The sequence below is a fragment of the Anser anser genome, assembly GCF_964211835.1.
Source record: "Anser anser genome assembly, chromosome: 1".
In the NCBI taxonomy this organism is placed as follows: Eukaryota; Metazoa; Chordata; class Aves; order Anseriformes; family Anatidae; genus Anser; species Anser anser.
The window spans coordinates 60,132,963-60,149,772 of NC_139720.1; the positions used below are offsets into that span (position 1 = coordinate 60,132,963).

Below are 16,810 nucleotides of genomic sequence, written 5' to 3' on the forward strand. Positions count from 1 at the left end.
CTTATTCCAGTCAAATGGCAATACACAGCTAATTACTTTACCTTTTTTTTTTTTTTTTTTTTTTTCCTCTTTTAGAGTCTGGGATTTGGAAGGAAATGAGAAGGCCCATTTTGTTTTACGTTCTCCTGGAATGAGTGTGTGCTGGCATCCTGATGAGGCTTTTAAGGTTGTGCTTTCCAGCTCTTCATCACTACCACCTTTAAAATAACAGGAGGATGTACTTCTCTAAACTATGAATCTTTGATGGTATAGTAGGATTTAAGTTTGGGGAGCCTGTGGATGTTGGAACTAGATATTGGAAAGACCTGCTAATGTGAAATCACTGTAAATAAGTTCTCAATCACATTCTCCTCTTTTTACCATCAATCCCTTGCTCTTCCCATGAGAGATACTCCTTATTGATCACATACATCAGTCATTGCTGATTGCATATTAACTACAGTTACCAGAGGAAAATTTTTATCAGTCATGATAGCACGATTCACTGATTACATAGACTCCTGTAAAGCAAGCCAAGTATCTGTTTGAAGTTACCAAGAGAAAAACATTCAGCTTCATTAGCTGAATTACTCTAGTCCTTGCAATCTTGGATTTAGTATTCCTGATGTGCGAATCAATAACTGCCTTAAGTAGCTACAAATAGCTGTTCAGGTCACCATAAAAACACACCAAACAACAGAAAAAAAGCAGTCAAATCAGGTATCAAAATATTTATTTCGCTATAGAGGGGAAGGATGGGTACTCTTACTATAGTTTCCACCAGTATCTTAGTCCTTACTGAGAAGACTGTTGACTCCAGTGTCATCAAAACTGAATGTTTGCTACTATATATGCTACGGGGCAGTTTAGTTACTAGATTAGCCCTAAGCTAATTAGGGCCCTGATAAGCCCTAATTAGCCCTATTTTTTCTGTGCAAAAATATTGAAATATTACACCAGTCTTACATATTAGCTTGTTTTTAGTCTGACCCTTATCAAAGAGCTGGCAAAGGAGAGGTTTTTTTTAGTAAATAAAAGCCCCTTCAAAAAACTAATAAAGCCTTACAGACTGGTGGTTACTGAAAAGCTTATTGAAGTTCAAAATGCTTGCTGCAACATGCCTTCTAGTTTGCAGAAGAGTGTGTTTCTGTGACAGCTATCTTTTCCCAAGCAAATTTGGATGTTGGGGGACGGGAGTAGGTGGGGATGGGAGAGGAGGGGACAGAGTATTTTTAATGCTGCTTTGCCTTCCTTAATTGTTGTTCATGACTATCGGAAAGCCATCCTCCTCATTGAGAATAGATTTTTTTATCATTTCATAAGGAAGCTCTTTCTACATTGCTTAACAAAACACAAATATATTTTATGTTAACAGCAAAAGCTTAGATAAAATGTTACAAATTGTTAGGGGATAAAGCAGTAGTAGGCATATAAAATCAGTAAGCATGAATCCAGGTTCTACAGTTAACAATATCATTATTTCCTTGAATGGCACTATCTCTGTCCGTCAGTTCCTTGTACTCAGAACTGGAACTTTTTAAAAGCAAAAAAATATGCATTATGATTCTGAAAGCAGAGTGCAACTCTGTCTGAGAACCGGTGCTTCTAAGCACCAAAATTATGTACATATATATCTAAATCTATACATATATGTATAGATAAAATAATGTAATCACTATGTATAATGTGACAGGAGTATGATTTAAAGTGCTGATTAATTATTGCTGGAAGAATATTCAGGAGAATGTTTTCTAGTAAAATGTGAACAATTGTACCCATCTAACGTCCTAGTATCAATATTTCCTTCAAAATATACTAGGTTTGCTATAGAGTAAAAAGGATGCTAAGACTCATTACAGGCTAAGTTTACAAAGTTCTATTAATTTCTCTTGCAGCTGATGGTAGCAGAGAAAAATGGGACAATACGATTCTACGATCTCATTACACAGCAGGCCATTCTCTCGCTGGAGTGTGAACAAACGCCACTGATGTCAGCAGACTGGTGTTTAAAGAATACTCTTAAAATTGGAGCAGTTGCGGGAAATGATTGGCTCATATGGGATATCACTCGCTCCAGGTATTTTTATGCACAGGACATGTATTTCTTCAGTCTCTCCTTAAGGAGCACATGAAGTGATGGGGCTACTTTGGTAAAATAGCACTTAAATGCTCAATGTGTTACACCTCCTTTTCAGTAAACAAATGAACATTCATCAGCAATTATGGAATCAGTACAGATCATTCTTTTTCATGCTTATTTCTATCAATATTTATCTGTTAAAAATACTATGCTGTTTCTTTTTGTCCACTTCAGATAGCATCTCTACTGTTTACCTCTCATTGTAAGGTTTATGCATTTATTACAATCATAAATACCTTAGTAGAGTCACTAACTACTTCAGTTTGCCTGTTCCAAATTGAAATGTAAGCTGCAGGAAAGCTCAGTTTTTCCCTCAGCTTCTTCACAAAGAGTAGACAATGTCTCCCCTGTTTAAAATTATGGTTTTGATACTTAATCCGTAGTTGTTTGCAGAACAGTTTTTTACATGGAATGTCTGTTTTAGTTATCCGCAGGATAAGAGTCCTGTCCATGTTGATCGAGCCAGATTATTCAGGTACAAGTGCTATCTATATTTTGTTGTCTCCGTTTTGTTTTTGATATAGTCCGTGCATATGCAAGCACTTACGTGGGAGTTTAGGGACAACTGTGTCTCTTCAACCATTTTTAGTGGGACCTGCTCCATAATCTTAGTGAAATTTGTGAACGACTGTGGTGGTTTTACTCAGGTGGGCAGCCGAGCTCCACCACAACCGCTCTCTCACTCCCCCTCCTCAGAGGAATGGAGAGAAAATACGATGAAAAGGGCTCAAGGGTTGAGATAAGGACAGGGAGATCACGCAGTAATTATTGTGACGGGCAAAACAGACTCAGCATAGGGAGATAGTAAGATTTATTGCCTATTACTAACAAACCAGAGAAGCGAGAAACAAAGGAAAGAAACCAAAAGCACCTTCCCCCCCATCCACCCTCTTCCACCTCCTCCCCCCGAGCAGCGCAGGGGAGGGCGGGAATGGGGGTTATGGTCAGTCTATAGCGCTTCTTCGCCGCCGCTCCTTCTCGGTCACTCTCGTCCCCTGTGCTGTGGGGTCCCTCCCACAGCATGCAGTCCTTGCTGAACTGAGCCGGCGTGGGCTGCCCACAGGCAGCAGCTCTTCAAGAACTGCTCCAGATATGGGTCTGTACCACGGGGTCCATCCCCCAGGAGCAAACTGCTCCAACCTGGATCCCCTACGGGCAGCAGCTCCTGCCAGGTCACCTGCTCCTGCGTGGGCTCCTCTCCACGGGCTGCAGCTCCGGCCCGGGGCCTGCTCCAGCAGGAGTCTTCCACAGGCCGCAGCCTCCGTCGGTGCAGGTCCACCTGCTCCACTGTGGTCTCCTCCACGGGCTGCAGCGTGGAATCCTGCTCCACCGTGGTACTCCATGGGCTGCAGGGGGACAGCCTGCTTCACCATGGTCCTCACCACAGGCCGCAGGGGACTTCTGCTCCGGTGCCTGGAACACCTCTCCCTCTCCTTCTTCACTGACCTTGGCGCCTGCAAGGCTGTTCCTCACTCCTCTCAATCTCCCAGCCGCTGTGTAGTGCAGCGTTTTTTTTTCCCTGTCTTAAATATGCTCTCACAGAGGCGCAAAACAACATCACTTACTGGCTCAGCTCTGGTCAGCAGTGGGGCCCTTACCAAACATGGGACAGCTTCTAGATCCTTCTCACAGAAGCCACCACCCCTGTGGCCCCCTCCTACCAAAACCTTGCCACGTAAACCCACTACAATGACCATGACTTTTTCTGTTCCACAACAACGTGCATACAGGGCTGTGGGTGGTGAATCATTTACAAGCCATTTCTCTGAATTTATTTCTTTGGTATCAGTGGAATATCTGATGGCTTCACACAGTTACTCACAAGGGAGAAAACTCCAGCATATGCGCACTTCTGTTAGGAATATTTGAAAGGTATGTTCATTTTATTCATAGGTGGTCCCGAGTGAATGAAAACCTGTTTGCAACCAGTAGCTACTGAAACTGGGTAGCAGATAGTCAGATTTTTCAGTTTGATTTCTGTTTTATTTTAACTGTGTTTATTAAGGAGTATTAGATATGCGGGGAGTTGCTCGTGTAACTTGGTATATGTGGTATAATAATCACTTATGGTAAGTTGTATTGATATTACTCTTGTTCTTTTTTTAAGCCCATTCTTACTGGTACGGCAGCTGTAGGATCTGCACTGACATGGCACAGAACTCTTCCATTATGTGCAGTTGGAGGAGACCATAAAATTGTCTTTTGGGTAACTGAAATATAAAATAACCATTTGCTTCCAATATTAAAGTTTACAGCATGATATCCTTTTTGTAGAAAATCAAAGGAAATTACTCTTTGTACTGGTATTTATTCACATGGAGAATACAAGAACAGAACAAGTAAAATAGGAAACGTTTTCTGTTTGATTTTCAGCTCGCAAATGCAACAACTTTTGTACATAAAAATCAGATATCATTCATTTGACACTTTGTTACTTCCCTTAAAACATACACTTTTTTAGCATGGTATTTGGTGTGAATTTATTTTTTAATTTTTTTAAAGAGGTTTTGTATCTGACAGTCTCAGTTGTGTCTCAGTTAGTTCAGAGAGTACCTACAGCAAGAACAGCTGTCTTTGCCTTAACTTTCTGTACCATCACCGTTTTGTAAGAAAGAAATACAATATGTAGTGTCTTAAAATGTTGTCTGTGAATGTGTTTGTTGAATAAAGTATTTCCACAAACAGGGAAGAAGCTAATGGTGTAATCAGAATAATTTTAAGCAGTATTATTTCTATTAAGATGACAGAGGGTTTCAGTTCTAGTATACCAAACAGCTTGTGGTGGTTTTGTTTGTTTATTTGTTTGTTTCTATTTACAGCCTTTTACAGGAAAGTCAGGGTTTTAAAGTTCTGTTTATTTGTTTAGTTTTTTTCACAAAGATGTTCTACTGCTGCCCACTTTAAAATATCAAATGTATAAAGTTGTTCTGTAACACTGCTTCTCCTGGAAGTCACACTCCATTTTTCTGTATGTACCTATCCACTTTTAAAGCATGTTTCTTCTTTTTAATGTGTTATCTGTTAAGGTTTTCCAGTCACCATGGACTATGGGCTAATTTTTAAAGAAATTTTGAATATCTACAGATGAAAAAATCAAGATTAACTCTTGTTTATTTGTAGATTTATCTGAGCTACCAGCAAACTAAAAGACATTTACCACCTATTCCAAGCTGCTATCATTATTGATTTATATTTATCAATGTAAATATTTTTTTAGAAAAATTATTTAGTAATTAAATTGGTACAGTTATAACCCGTAAGGTCTTTTTTACTTCAGGATTGTCATATGTAGTCTAAATTGAATTGCCCTCTTCTAAGCAAGATAGACTTTCTGTATGTTATCACCGTTTTCTTCTGTGTTAACTTTCTTAATATTCAGTAAAATATTGCCACAAAACAAACAAACAAAAAGCAATACTTAGCCTAGACTAGGAACTTCAGTTTGTTTAGCTGGTAATGCCCCACCTCCATATACCGTGATATAATCGGGCAACTGCAACAATCTGAAAGACCTCTTTTGACTTTCTCCAGCGGGGTTCCCGTCTGCTACAGCTTGCTCTCCAGTTATCCTTACTAAGGAAACAAAACCTGCAATTATCACTGAATTTACTTCTGCTAATTTTGGAGGAAAGTAATTCCAAGTCCCAAATATAAACGACTTCAATAGATAGAAATTTGAGGAGTCCAAAATAGTGAAACCTGAAAGACTGCTTACTTTGCTAGGCTTTCTATGAAAGAGTTCATTATTAAAACAATGCTTGAGATCCTTCTATGGAAAGCAAGAAAATTATTTAATCCAAAAGCCAGATGCCACAAAGAGTAAATAGAGTTGGTGTAAGGGTATCTAACAGATTTAAATGCGGGTAAATATTTTGATACTACAGCAGTGTCCAATCATAAGCAGTTGCATGCAACTTTTTGACCCCCTGTTTTTTTTCCCAAGTCATTCACCCACGCACATACAATGCAACAAAACCAGAATTAGTAATAAAAGTAAGTATTCAGATAACCTTATAAAAACGTTTTGGTTATTCCAGCTGGTTATAAGAAAGCACCAAAAGTTCAGAACATGCAAAATAGCACAGAGAAGTTGATAAAAGTGCAAATGAGCCTCAAAAGTGCGACTGCTTCGCATGCAACCAAGAATCGTATAGCAGTGTTCTTGGTGTCTTTGCTGAAGTGCATTTTCTTTGGTCATACAGGATCAGACTGAAGGGTTTGCCTTTGGTTATTCCATTTCACCAAGCATCTCATCACTTGTCTTAATGTTGGCGTTGTCCAGTGCCTGTTGGCTTTAGATCGTAAAAGGTCATGGAAGACAAGCTGTGGTAATGCAGCTAGAGCTATATCACAGAATCACAGAATCGTCTAGGTTGGAAGTGACTTCCAAGATCACCCAGTCCACCCTCTTACCTAATACTGACAAGTTCTCCACTAAACCGTATCACTAAGCTCAACATCTAAACGTCTCTTAAAGACCTCCAGGGATGGTGACTCAACCACTTCCCTGGGCAGCCTATTCCAATGCCTTACGACCCTTTCAGTAAAGAAGTTCTTCCTACCTACCTACAGCCTTCTTTAAGGTAACTGTAGAGAGCGATAAGGTCACCCCTGAGCCTCCTCTTCTCCAGACTCCTCTTCTCCAAGAAGATGCAGCTAGGAGCTGCATCTTCCCAAGTAATGTCATCGTGCCTCTGCTGTGACCTTCTCAATTCACTTTTGACCCTGTTGCAACATAATCAAAGCATCTCTCCAGCTCATCTCTCTCCTTATCTTCTGCTTTTCCTTCCATCTCTACCTAGTCTTTAATTTTGAGCCAAAATACCACACTGCAGTTTATCTGAGCTCTTTCCTTACCTGTGTATGCCTTTTCCAAGACTCCTGGGAGACACCCTCAGAACTGAAAGTACTTCTGAAGTAAAAGAAATAATGTGTTATTTTTTGATCGTGGAATGACAAACAAAAGTAGGCCTCCTTTGATTTTCATGACACAGCTTATCCTGGTTTTGTCTGGGAAAGAGTTAATTTTCTTCTTCTTAGCTGGTATGGTGCTGTGTTTTGGATTTAGGATGAGAATGCTGCTGCTAACACACTGGTGTTTCAGTTGTGACAGAGCAGTGCTTACACAGAGCCAAGGACTCGTCAACTTCTCGTGCTGCCCTGCCAGCGAGGAGGCTGGAGATGCTCAAAGAAAAGCTGGGAAGGGACAGAGCCAGAACAGGAGACCCAGACTGGCCCAAGGGATGTCCCATTCCATATGGCATCATGCTGAACAACAAAACTTCGGGGCTTGGCCAGGGATGGAGGGGTGCTGTTTGGGGACTGGCTGGGTATCAATTGGTGGGTGGTTAGCAATTGCATTGTGCATCATTCATTTTGTATATATATTATTGCTGCTGTTGTTGTTATTGTTTTCCCTCCCTTTCCTGTCTCAACTCACAAGTTCTACGTTTTTTTTTCCCAGTTCTCTCCGCCATCCCACCGAGAGTGTGGGGGAATGAGCGAACGGCTGTGTGGTGCTTAGTGGCCTGCCAGGTTAAACCACAACAAGAGAGTAACACCAATGTATATACATTGGCTCAGAAACGTTTTTAATACAAACGAGTACTGTTTGGGGCATCGTAATTTAAGTCCAGTCTGGCATTCCACCTAGCATGATGTAGTGCTGGCAAGTGAGAGGACCCTACAGGAAAAGAGCCATGGACTTCCTGGCTGACAACTGCAACATTTTCAGGAAGCATTTCATCATTTAACCATTCTGCTTCCTACCTGGAAAAAAAGAAGTGCTCATGTAAGCCCTGCAATAGTGAAGTAGCTACAACCAGATGATGGCATGGAGAATGTAAAACATATGGTAAAAAAATGACAAAATTTTAAGTCATGGAAGTCTGGTCATGGTCTTATATGGAAGACCTACAGTCATGGTCTTATATGGAAGACCTACAGAAAATAAAAGATGATAACTTGGTAGATAGTCATATTGAATGTAACCATACCGTGTTCTGACAGATACACCAAAACCGTGATCTTCAGTATTGATTAATTAAATTATGTACCAATATTTCTGAAGAGAAAACTGCTTATTCAGAAACGAATGACTTCCCCTTAATGTAACACGCTCCCGAGTGCTATTTCACAAAAAATAGTTCAGATTATTAAATTATAAACAAGGCTAATATTTTAATGTGTAAGATAAACCCAAAAACTATGGAAACGGTATTTCGGTGCAAAGTGACGGTTGCCTAATGAATATTTTTTCCCCCTTAGCAATGAACAAAATGGTTATAATCATCTGGCCAAGCTTTTTGTTAGAAATGATGCTGCTACTATCTTGAGAGAGCTGGAATGCGAGTTTTCCTACAATAAGAAAGTTCAGTTGGAAGGCACCTTCAAAGATCGAGTCCAACTGCCTGACCTCTTCAGGGCCAGCCAAAAGTTAAAGCATATTATTGAGGGCATTGCCCAAATGCCTCTGGAACACAGGAAGGCACGGGGCGTCAACCACCTCACTAGGAAGCCTGTTCCAGTGTTTGACCACCCCACAGTAAAGACTTGTTTCCTGATGTCCAGTCTGAGCTTCACCTGGTGCAGCTTTGTGACATTTCATGCACTCTAGCATTCTTGCTTCAGCAGATGTCAAGGTTGCAAACCAGAGCCACACTGTGATAACATCGTGGTGACACAGGGGCGTCATGGTGACGTTTGAGCTTCCCCCACCAGAACCCCGAGACAGTCCCGTTGAGTCTCACTTGCTGACTGGCAGGACAACAAGCAGCTGTTCACAGAAATGGCTGCAGATGGAAACTCGAGTGACAATGAGGTGAATGAAATTAAACAGGAGCCACTTCCAGAAGAAACGTCATACGTTTTTGCTCCAGACAAGCTGTTTGAGTCTTTGGACTCCCCTTCTCCTGAACCTCTGGGACAGGATAAAGGAGCAGCTTGGGATGCTCCTGTAGCATCAACAAGGGAAGAAAAAGATCCCCAAGCTCTCACTGATGACCACGAGACCAAACATGTTCCTCATAATTCTTCTGAGGAGAACGCTGGCAACGGCAACGTCTTCTCATCCCTCAGCTTCCCAAAGAAACTCTGGCAACTGGCTGAGAGTGACGAATTTAAGGCCATCTGGTGGGGTTACTCTGGAAACTATATCGTGATCGATGAGGAAATGTTTAAAGTGGAAGTGCTGGGAAGGACAAGACCTCCGAGAGTTTTTGAGAGTATGAAAAGTTTCATTCGTCAACTTAATCTGTATGGATTCACCAAACTGCAACAGGACTTGCCAAGATCTCCCTCGCTTCCTGAATTTCCGAAAGAAGAGGATGCATTTTCTGATCATAGGAAGGTACCTCAATTGCTCCACATGTGAACTAATTCTCACAATATTCTGGTGGGAGAGATGGATGTTCCAATAAAATAAGCCTTGGCAATGGAGGAGATGAGGATAACAGTAGATGTTCTGATCTTAATTTCTTTTTCAGGCTACTTCCAGGTATTTTTGAGGTAGCATTGCTGAGTAGTAGAAATGCAGATAAAATACATTTGGGTTGTATCCAATGAGGTTGAACCCATGGAGCAGAAAGATAAATAAATCGGGCTATGATGAGTCTACTTACTTTAAGACATTTGCAACGTACCAGAACTGTATCATCAGGACTGTATCATTAAGTTTTAGTCAGCCTAAGCTTTAGGCTTAAACTGACAATAGATCTTTTTAACCCATGATTGCCTTTAACAATCAAAATTCTTAGTTCTTGTATCTTGCTGTTTCTCAGTCCCAAACCGGTAGCAACTAATTCTTCTCCTTTGCATTTTTAGATACTCTACTACCATAACCCCAACTTCAAGAGAGATTCTCCCCACCTGCTCAAGAACTGCAAGCGACGAGTTGCTCTGAAGAGGAAAGCCCTGCAGGCGGGGCTGGATGAGAGCTGCCCCAGCAGCAGCCTCTATGCCCAGCCTGGGTGGAGAGATGCTGATATGGATGAGGAGGACCCGCTGGCAGCAGCTCCAGAAGAAGACACACAGCCAGCGGCACCCGCGGGGTCGTCACTCCCCAAGCGCTGGGCAAAAGCCACCCCTCAAGCCAGCGGTGCCCATGCAGCCTCGCAGGGCGCTGCTCCCACCCTGCCAGATCCTGCTGCAGCAGCAGGCAGGGACAAGCAGCAGCGCCTGGACCCCTCCCTGCTGCTGTCAAACAGCAGCCAGACCTCAGCTGCCGTTCCTGCTCCCTCCCCACACCACGTCCTACCTGCCCAGATTCCCCTGTGCCCAAATGCAGGAGCTCCGAAGGCTCCCTCGGCCGCCCTGCCTCCCTTCGGTCACCCACTCTTTCCAGTGGCCTTGCTGGCAGCAGCCTCTGCTATGGCCATGCTGCAGCCACCCAGCTGGCAGCCCCTGGCAGCCCCCCACTGCCCGACCTGCACCTGCGACCAAGACAGGGCAGCTGCAGGCGACAGAATGGCACCCTAGCATGGGACCCACTGGAGACAGCAGGGATAGCAGCACCCCCTTACAGGTTCATAGTCTGTTAGTTCATAGATTGATTGTTCTGGAGTTAATCTGGTTGAATAATAAAACTTTTCCAGTTCCAGTTGTCTTTTTCTTCTTCTTCTTTTTAAATGGGGAAATCTCAGATTGAATTTGTATTCAATCTCTCAAAAGGAAGTAGAATCAACTGTTCTAACATCAATTTGATCGTTTTCCATAACAGACGAGCTCTCTAGGTTCTTAGTCATAGAGAGTAAACGACTGGATAATGTTTGCACGCCACATGCACCGAGGATGCTCTTCCTAATGATGACTTCTAACGGAAAGTTAGGAGAGAGTAATTAAATAACAGCATTTTAATTATGGAAGACTCAGAAAGGGAATGTCACAGAATCACAGAATCACAAAACTGCGGGGGTTGGAAGGGACCTCAAGAGATCATCGGGTCCAAACCCCTGCCAGAGCAGGTTCCCTAGAGCAGGTTGCCCAGGTAGGCATCCAGACGGGCCTTGAATATCTCCAGAGAAGGAGACTCCACAACCTCCCTGGGCAGCCTGTTCCAGTGCTCCGTCACCCTCACCGTGAAGAAGTTCTTTCGCATGTTGGTGCGGAACTGCCTGTCATCCAATTTGTGGCCATTGCCCCTTGTCCTGTCCCCACAAACCACTGAAAAGAGGTTGGCCAAATCCCTCTGTCTCCCACGCTTAAGATATTCGTAAACATTAATAAGATCCCCAATTCACCTTAGGGTGAATGCTCGCAAAGTTAACACTAAATGGGCAGGCAGTAACAACCCTTGATTTAATTTCTGAGCTAACATTTACGAAGGAGCTGAGAAACCAATTGCTTTGGCGAGCCCAAACCTGAAAAAACAGAGTTCAGAAGCTATGAAAAGATACGTATTGAGCCTTTACTGTCATAGGAATGTTATAATGGCTATAAATTTGAGAAGTATTTTAAATTGTACAACCCCATTTCTCTAACATCCCAAATACCATTGCTTTGGATCTTCTGCCTTCAGTCTTGGGGAAAATCAAGTAAGGAGATGTCCTGGCTTCAGCCAGGATAGGGTTGTTTTTCTTCATAGGGGCTGGTATGCGCATGTTTTGGATTTAGAAGAAAAATAATGCTGATAACACAGAGGTGTTTCAGTTGTTGCAGAGCAGTGCTTACACAGAGCCAAGGACTTGTCAGCTTCTCATGCTGCCCTGCCAGCGAGGAGGCTGGGGGTGCACCAGGAGATGGGAGGTGACAGAGCCAGGACAAGTGACCCAGACTGGCCCAAGGGATGTCCCACAGCGTGTGTGTGGTGTCATGCTGAGCAACAAAACTCGGGGGGGGCCAGTGCTCAGGATGGGGGCTGGGCATCAGTCAGCGAGTGGTGAGCAACTGCATTAGGCACCACTTGCTTTGTACATTCTCCTATCATTAGTATTATTTCCCTTCCTCTTCTGTCTTATTAAACTGTCTTTATCACAACACACGAGTTTTTACTTTTTTTTTTTTTTTTATTCTCTCCCCATCCCACTGTGGGATGGAGGAGTGAGGAAATGGCTGTGTGGTGCTCAGCGTCCTGCTGGGTTAAACCACAACAAAGCTGCATGTGAATGCTCAAAAAAAAATTTATTCAGTTTTGTTTACTGGTCTCTTTCAGAAGTTTCCCATCGTTTTGTTGGACACAATGTGTATACTGATGCAAAGATTACATCCTAAAACCATCTCAAAATATTTAGTTGTAAAGTGGAAGCAGTGGTAATCCCTTTTCAATATTTTTAACTTACTTTAAGATAGGTCATGGCCTGATATCTGGTGAAAATTTCAGCCTGGCAAAAACTGCTTCTTCCTGTGATGCTGCTGGAATTTCCATTACATTCAGCTTTCAGTTACCAGCTATGAATTAACCAGTTCCAACCTTCCTCTAACTGCTGTGGAGTAGCTTGTTGGACAGAAGACTCTTTTCATAGGAGGCCTCCAGCTGCTAATTACTGTTTGAATATACTCTAAGTTCTGTGGAAAACTACATACTAATTACAGGTGAATGCATTAAATGTGTTTTTTCTACATGAAATGTATTATTTGTGCTTTAAATTATTTCCCTCCAGAAATGGGAAGCAGAACTTACTTAAACGATGTGCCAGAGTACAGATGAAATTTTCAAAGTGCAGAGAGGCAGCCAAGCTGTAAGGACCTTCACCATTTTCCCTTGTAACGCAGCAAGTGGACTTACTGCATCTAATATGCTTCCTGTAGTGAGCAGCAGTCTGACTCATCTCCTCCCTGTCACCATCCAGAGGATCCAGTGGACCCGTTCCAGGTGTTACCATAGGACTCAAGTCCCTCGAATCCATATAATGCAGGACTTTTTTGTGTTCTGGTTGCCAGAGACACACTAACTGTTTTCCATTTGGACTCAGCTGCCTAAAAGCCATAAAATGAATAAATAAACAAACAAATAAGTTTTCCCTTTTTTGTCTTGGGCTGTAGAGAGTTAAAAGCAACTGGCTGAATATATATAACCAAAAGGAAATCCCTGTGTGTAGGAAACTAGAAAATGCTGAGCTAGAACTTAAACAATGTGTTAACATCAAGATAGTTTTGGAACACTGTCCAGGCTTGACTGGTGTGCACTTAACCTGCAACGTGAGCAGGGGATGTTTCAAGATATAGCACTTCATTCACTTCTTACCATGGATTTTGACCAGAGAATAATAGGTTTAACAGCAGATTTAACTGGCTCACAGACACAGCTGAAAGCCTTTGTGGGTCTGAAAGAAAGTATTGGACTGGGGCACTGCTATCCTCCTGCATATGTACTATGGTGAAACTGAAACAGCTTTTCTTCTGCCCTTCAGTGTGAAACTTTATATACCACCTTGGTATGCCAAATATCATACAGTATACTCAGTACATATCGACAAAGGCAATTTGCACTAGGCATGTACAGGTACGCTTTGACTGAGATTCTATTTTTTTACTATTATTATTTTTTATTTGGAGTTGCTCAAACTGCAAGGGGGCAATGGGCAGAAATTCATTTTTTGTGTACATAATTCAGAAAGGAAGATGCTTGGCTTTTAATAGTCTGTTTTTAAGGACTACATAAAACAATTTACCAAGAACTGGAATGATGTTGCCAAGTTCAAGGCTTTTCCTGTCAATACTTTCATGTATAAAATGGGTATTTAAAAATAAAAATAAAAATAAAAATAAAAATGAAGAGCTGATGTTTTTATCAGGCTCTCCAACTTCTTCCCTACAGAGCAAATGAATTAGTTAGTCCTCTGATGTTGCCTTAGCATGGAAGCTGGAAAACTGAAAATGAAAGAGCCATTTTCAGAGAACTGCAAGACATTTATAATTTAATTTTCATTTTATTTTTTAAAATGAACCTATGTAACAGCTGAGATTTGCATTTCTCAGTATGCTTAACAGTCAAGGGTAATAATTCCCTGAACCCTCTGCTGGCTAGCTTTGTACATATCCTGACATACCTAAATTACTGAGATAGATGCTTTTCTTTTTGATTCAGTTGGGGGAAAATCACTAAGGCAATATGAGTTCTGTATGGAAAGCTTTGCCAGAATTCCCTTCGTAAGCATGGAGTTAGAAGACTCCATGGGAAATCAAAAAAATGCTAATCCACACTTTGACCTTTTCAGCTGTTCATTGGACCACCTTAGCAAAAACAACTGTTGCCCCTATGGAGGATCAGGTGACACCATGTCTGGAAAATTTTTTGGATCAGCTTTTTGTTTATGTTTAACTTACCTCTCAATTGTATAGCTATTAGAGTTCTATGCTGATTCTAACAGAATTTTATGTCTGGGGACCTGTAACAGTATATAAGCATATAAAATGCATATGAACACTGTAAGTTACAGTAACACTTGCCGGTTTTTTCAGCTTGTGCAGTTCTGTTTTGCAATTGACTAGCAGCTCTGATTTTGTGCATACAAAAATATGTGTAGCAGATCAGTTTCAGTGCTTTGAAACCCGTGCTGTTGTCCTTAGTTCTTAGTGCATGCTAATCACAAGACAATGTTTTTTTGCTAATGATAAAGACAAAATTTTGATCTGTACACACAGCTTTTGCTTACACTCCAAGTTATCCTCAGCTAACTTGCACTCCAACTTGCACTCCAAGTTAGCCTCAGCATCTCTAAGATTAACATCTTCGCAATGCTCATGTCAGTTGGAATGCATTTTCATAACTGTTAATCTTTAATCTTCCTTTCATGACTTTGTCTTTAAACAGCTACATATGTATGTACACATCCGTAGGGTATCAATTGCTATCAGTTATGTACTGTGCAGTATTTATTCCTTAATTTGACATTCATCATCCAATATGGGTGCTGATACAAAATACACTTCTAAATCATACACAGTGTAAATTTGGATATTATCAATTTATATTTTATTTTTTAAATAAATTCTTCCGCTGGGGGTTCAACCATTGTAAGCTCCAGTTTAACAAACCAGTTCAATTAAAACATTTTCAAGAGGTTTAAAAAAAAAAAAAAAAAAAGGATCATTTTCCTGTACTCTCTGTTTTTCACTTTTTATACCCTGCATTTCCTAATTCCAGCTGGGAAAAAAAGTGCTGTGTTGCAGTTTTCTATGCAGTGTTTTTCTTTTGCCAAATTAAAAGCAAGAAGTACCATAAAGTTCACAGAAGATCATATTCTTGTGAGATTTTTATCCAACTTTACAGACCAATAGATTCAGATAAGATTTAACTAAGCATTTCCATTATTAAATTGCTGTAGCATTGCCTGAAAAACTTACATTACAGACATTTTATGGTAAATGAGATTAATGCTTCTTGCATATGTGGACATTTTATGGTAAATGAGATTAATGCTTTTTGCATGTAATCTAGGGATTTTTTGAGGCAATTAAGGTGGTAACATAGTTCACTTGGCTCATTTAACAGTTTATTTCCACAAAAATAATTTACACAATTCCTATAAACTAGATTAAACCTATCAAATTTGTTTCTCTTGCTGTTCTCCTGAAATATCACAGGTGAACTTGCATGGGGTAGCAGAGTTATCTATATTTTTGTTACCAAAGCCAGCAAGATAAGGTCTCAGTCTGTAACCTTGCTCTTCCACATACACAGATTCTGGTGTTCATCGTACACCTTGGCTGATTTGATTGAACTCAGTAACCACGCAGAAAGCCATCCCTCCTCTGCCAAGACGGCAATTTGAACTGCTGTAGTGGATTTATGTGGCGAGGTTTTGGTAGCGGGGGGCCATAGGAGTGGCTTCTGTGAGAAGAATCCAGAAGCTGTCCCATGTTAGGTAAGGGCCCTGCTGCTGGCCAGAGCCCGGCCAATATGCGATGTTGTTTCCACCTCTGCGAGAACATATTTAAGAAAGGGGAGAAAAAAAAAAAAAAAGAAAAAAAAAAGAAAAAAAAAACTGCTTCTGAACAGCAGCTGGGAGAGAGAAAGGGGTGAGAAACAGCCTTGCAGATACCAAGGTCAGTGAAGGAGGACAGGAGGTGCTCCAGACACCAGCGCACAAGTTCCCCTGTGGCCTGTGAAGAGGCCCCTGGTGGAGCAGGCTGTCCCCCTGCAGCCCATGGAGAGGAGCCCACACAGGAGCAGGGGGTCTGGGGGGAGCTGCCGCCCATGGGGGACGCGTGTTGGAGCAGTTTGCTCCTGACAGATGGACCCTGTGGTACAGAGCTGTGTTGGAGCAGGTCTTGAAGAGTTTCTGCCTGTGGGAAGCCCCCACAGGCTCAGCTCGGGAAGGACGGCATCCCGTGGGAGGGACCCCACGGGGAGCAGGGGCAGAGAGGGACTGTGAAGGAGCAGCGGAGACGAAGTGTTAGGGACTGACCGCAGCAGCCCCCATTCCCCATTCCCCTGTGCCACCTGGAAGGGAGGAGGTGGAAGAGGGTGGATGGGGGGGAAGGTGGTTTTGGTTTCTTTCCTTTGTTTGTTACTTCTCTAGCCTTTTAGTAATAGGCAATAAATTTTATTATCTCCCTACTCTGAGTCTGTTGTGCCCTTGACAATAATTGTTGAGTGGTCTCCCTGTCCTTATCTCAACCCCTGAGCCCTTTGCATTGTATTTTCTCCCCATTTCCCTTTGAGGAGGGAGAGTGAGAGAGTGGCTGAGGGGGAGCTCAGCTGCCCTCCCAAGTAAAACCACCACAACTGCCTTAAGGAAGGGATCACCAAGT

The 16,810-nt window shown here is 41.9% G+C and overlaps 2 protein-coding genes across 3 annotated transcripts; both read left to right on the top strand.

The window, feature by feature from the left end:
* The first annotated feature begins 18 nt into the window (after positions 1-18).
* Positions 19-4,073, top strand: LOC310885563 (nucleoporin Nup37-like). The gene is made up of 4 exons (XM_083809058.1): positions 19-166; positions 1,875-2,056; positions 2,544-2,594; positions 4,013-4,073. Exons 1-4 carry the CDS (start codon positions 131-133, stop codon positions 4,056-4,058), a joined length of 315 nt encoding a protein of 104 aa, XP_083665184.1. The 5' UTR covers positions 19-130; the 3' UTR covers positions 4,059-4,073.
* Positions 4,074-8,906: 4,833 nt separating this feature from the next.
* Positions 8,907-11,619, top strand: LOC310885508 (uncharacterized protein; the record flags this gene model as incomplete). 2 transcript variants are annotated; one of them, XM_083808950.1, is made up of 3 exons in its annotated part: positions 8,907-9,467; positions 9,941-10,640; positions 10,965-11,619. In XM_083808950.1, the coding sequence occupies 2 exons, from the start codon at positions 8,907-8,909 to the stop codon at positions 10,592-10,594; spliced, it is 1,215 nt and encodes a 404-aa protein (XP_083665076.1). In that variant the 3' UTR covers positions 10,595-10,640; positions 10,965-11,619. The 2 variants fall into 2 exon arrangements, with proteins under 2 accessions (XP_083665076.1, XP_083665075.1); XM_083808949.1 differs by lacking the exon at positions 10,965-11,619 and having other exon boundaries at positions 9,941-10,715.
* Between the last annotated feature and the right edge of the window lie 5,191 nt (positions 11,620-16,810).

Excerpts from the sequence above, each read along its gene's own strand:
- LOC310885563 (XM_083809058.1), top strand. The coding sequence starts at position 131 with ATGAGTGTGTGCTGGCATCCTGATGAGGCTTTTAAG. Across the intron at positions 167-1,874 it reads ATCCTGATGAGGCTTTTAAG|CTGATGGTAGCAGAGAAAAA; the intron begins GTTGTGCTTTCC and ends TTTCTCTTGCAG. Across the intron at positions 2,595-4,012 it reads GATCGAGCCAGATTATTCAG|GTGGTCCCGAGTGAATGAAA; the intron begins GTACAAGTGCTA and ends TTTTATTCATAG.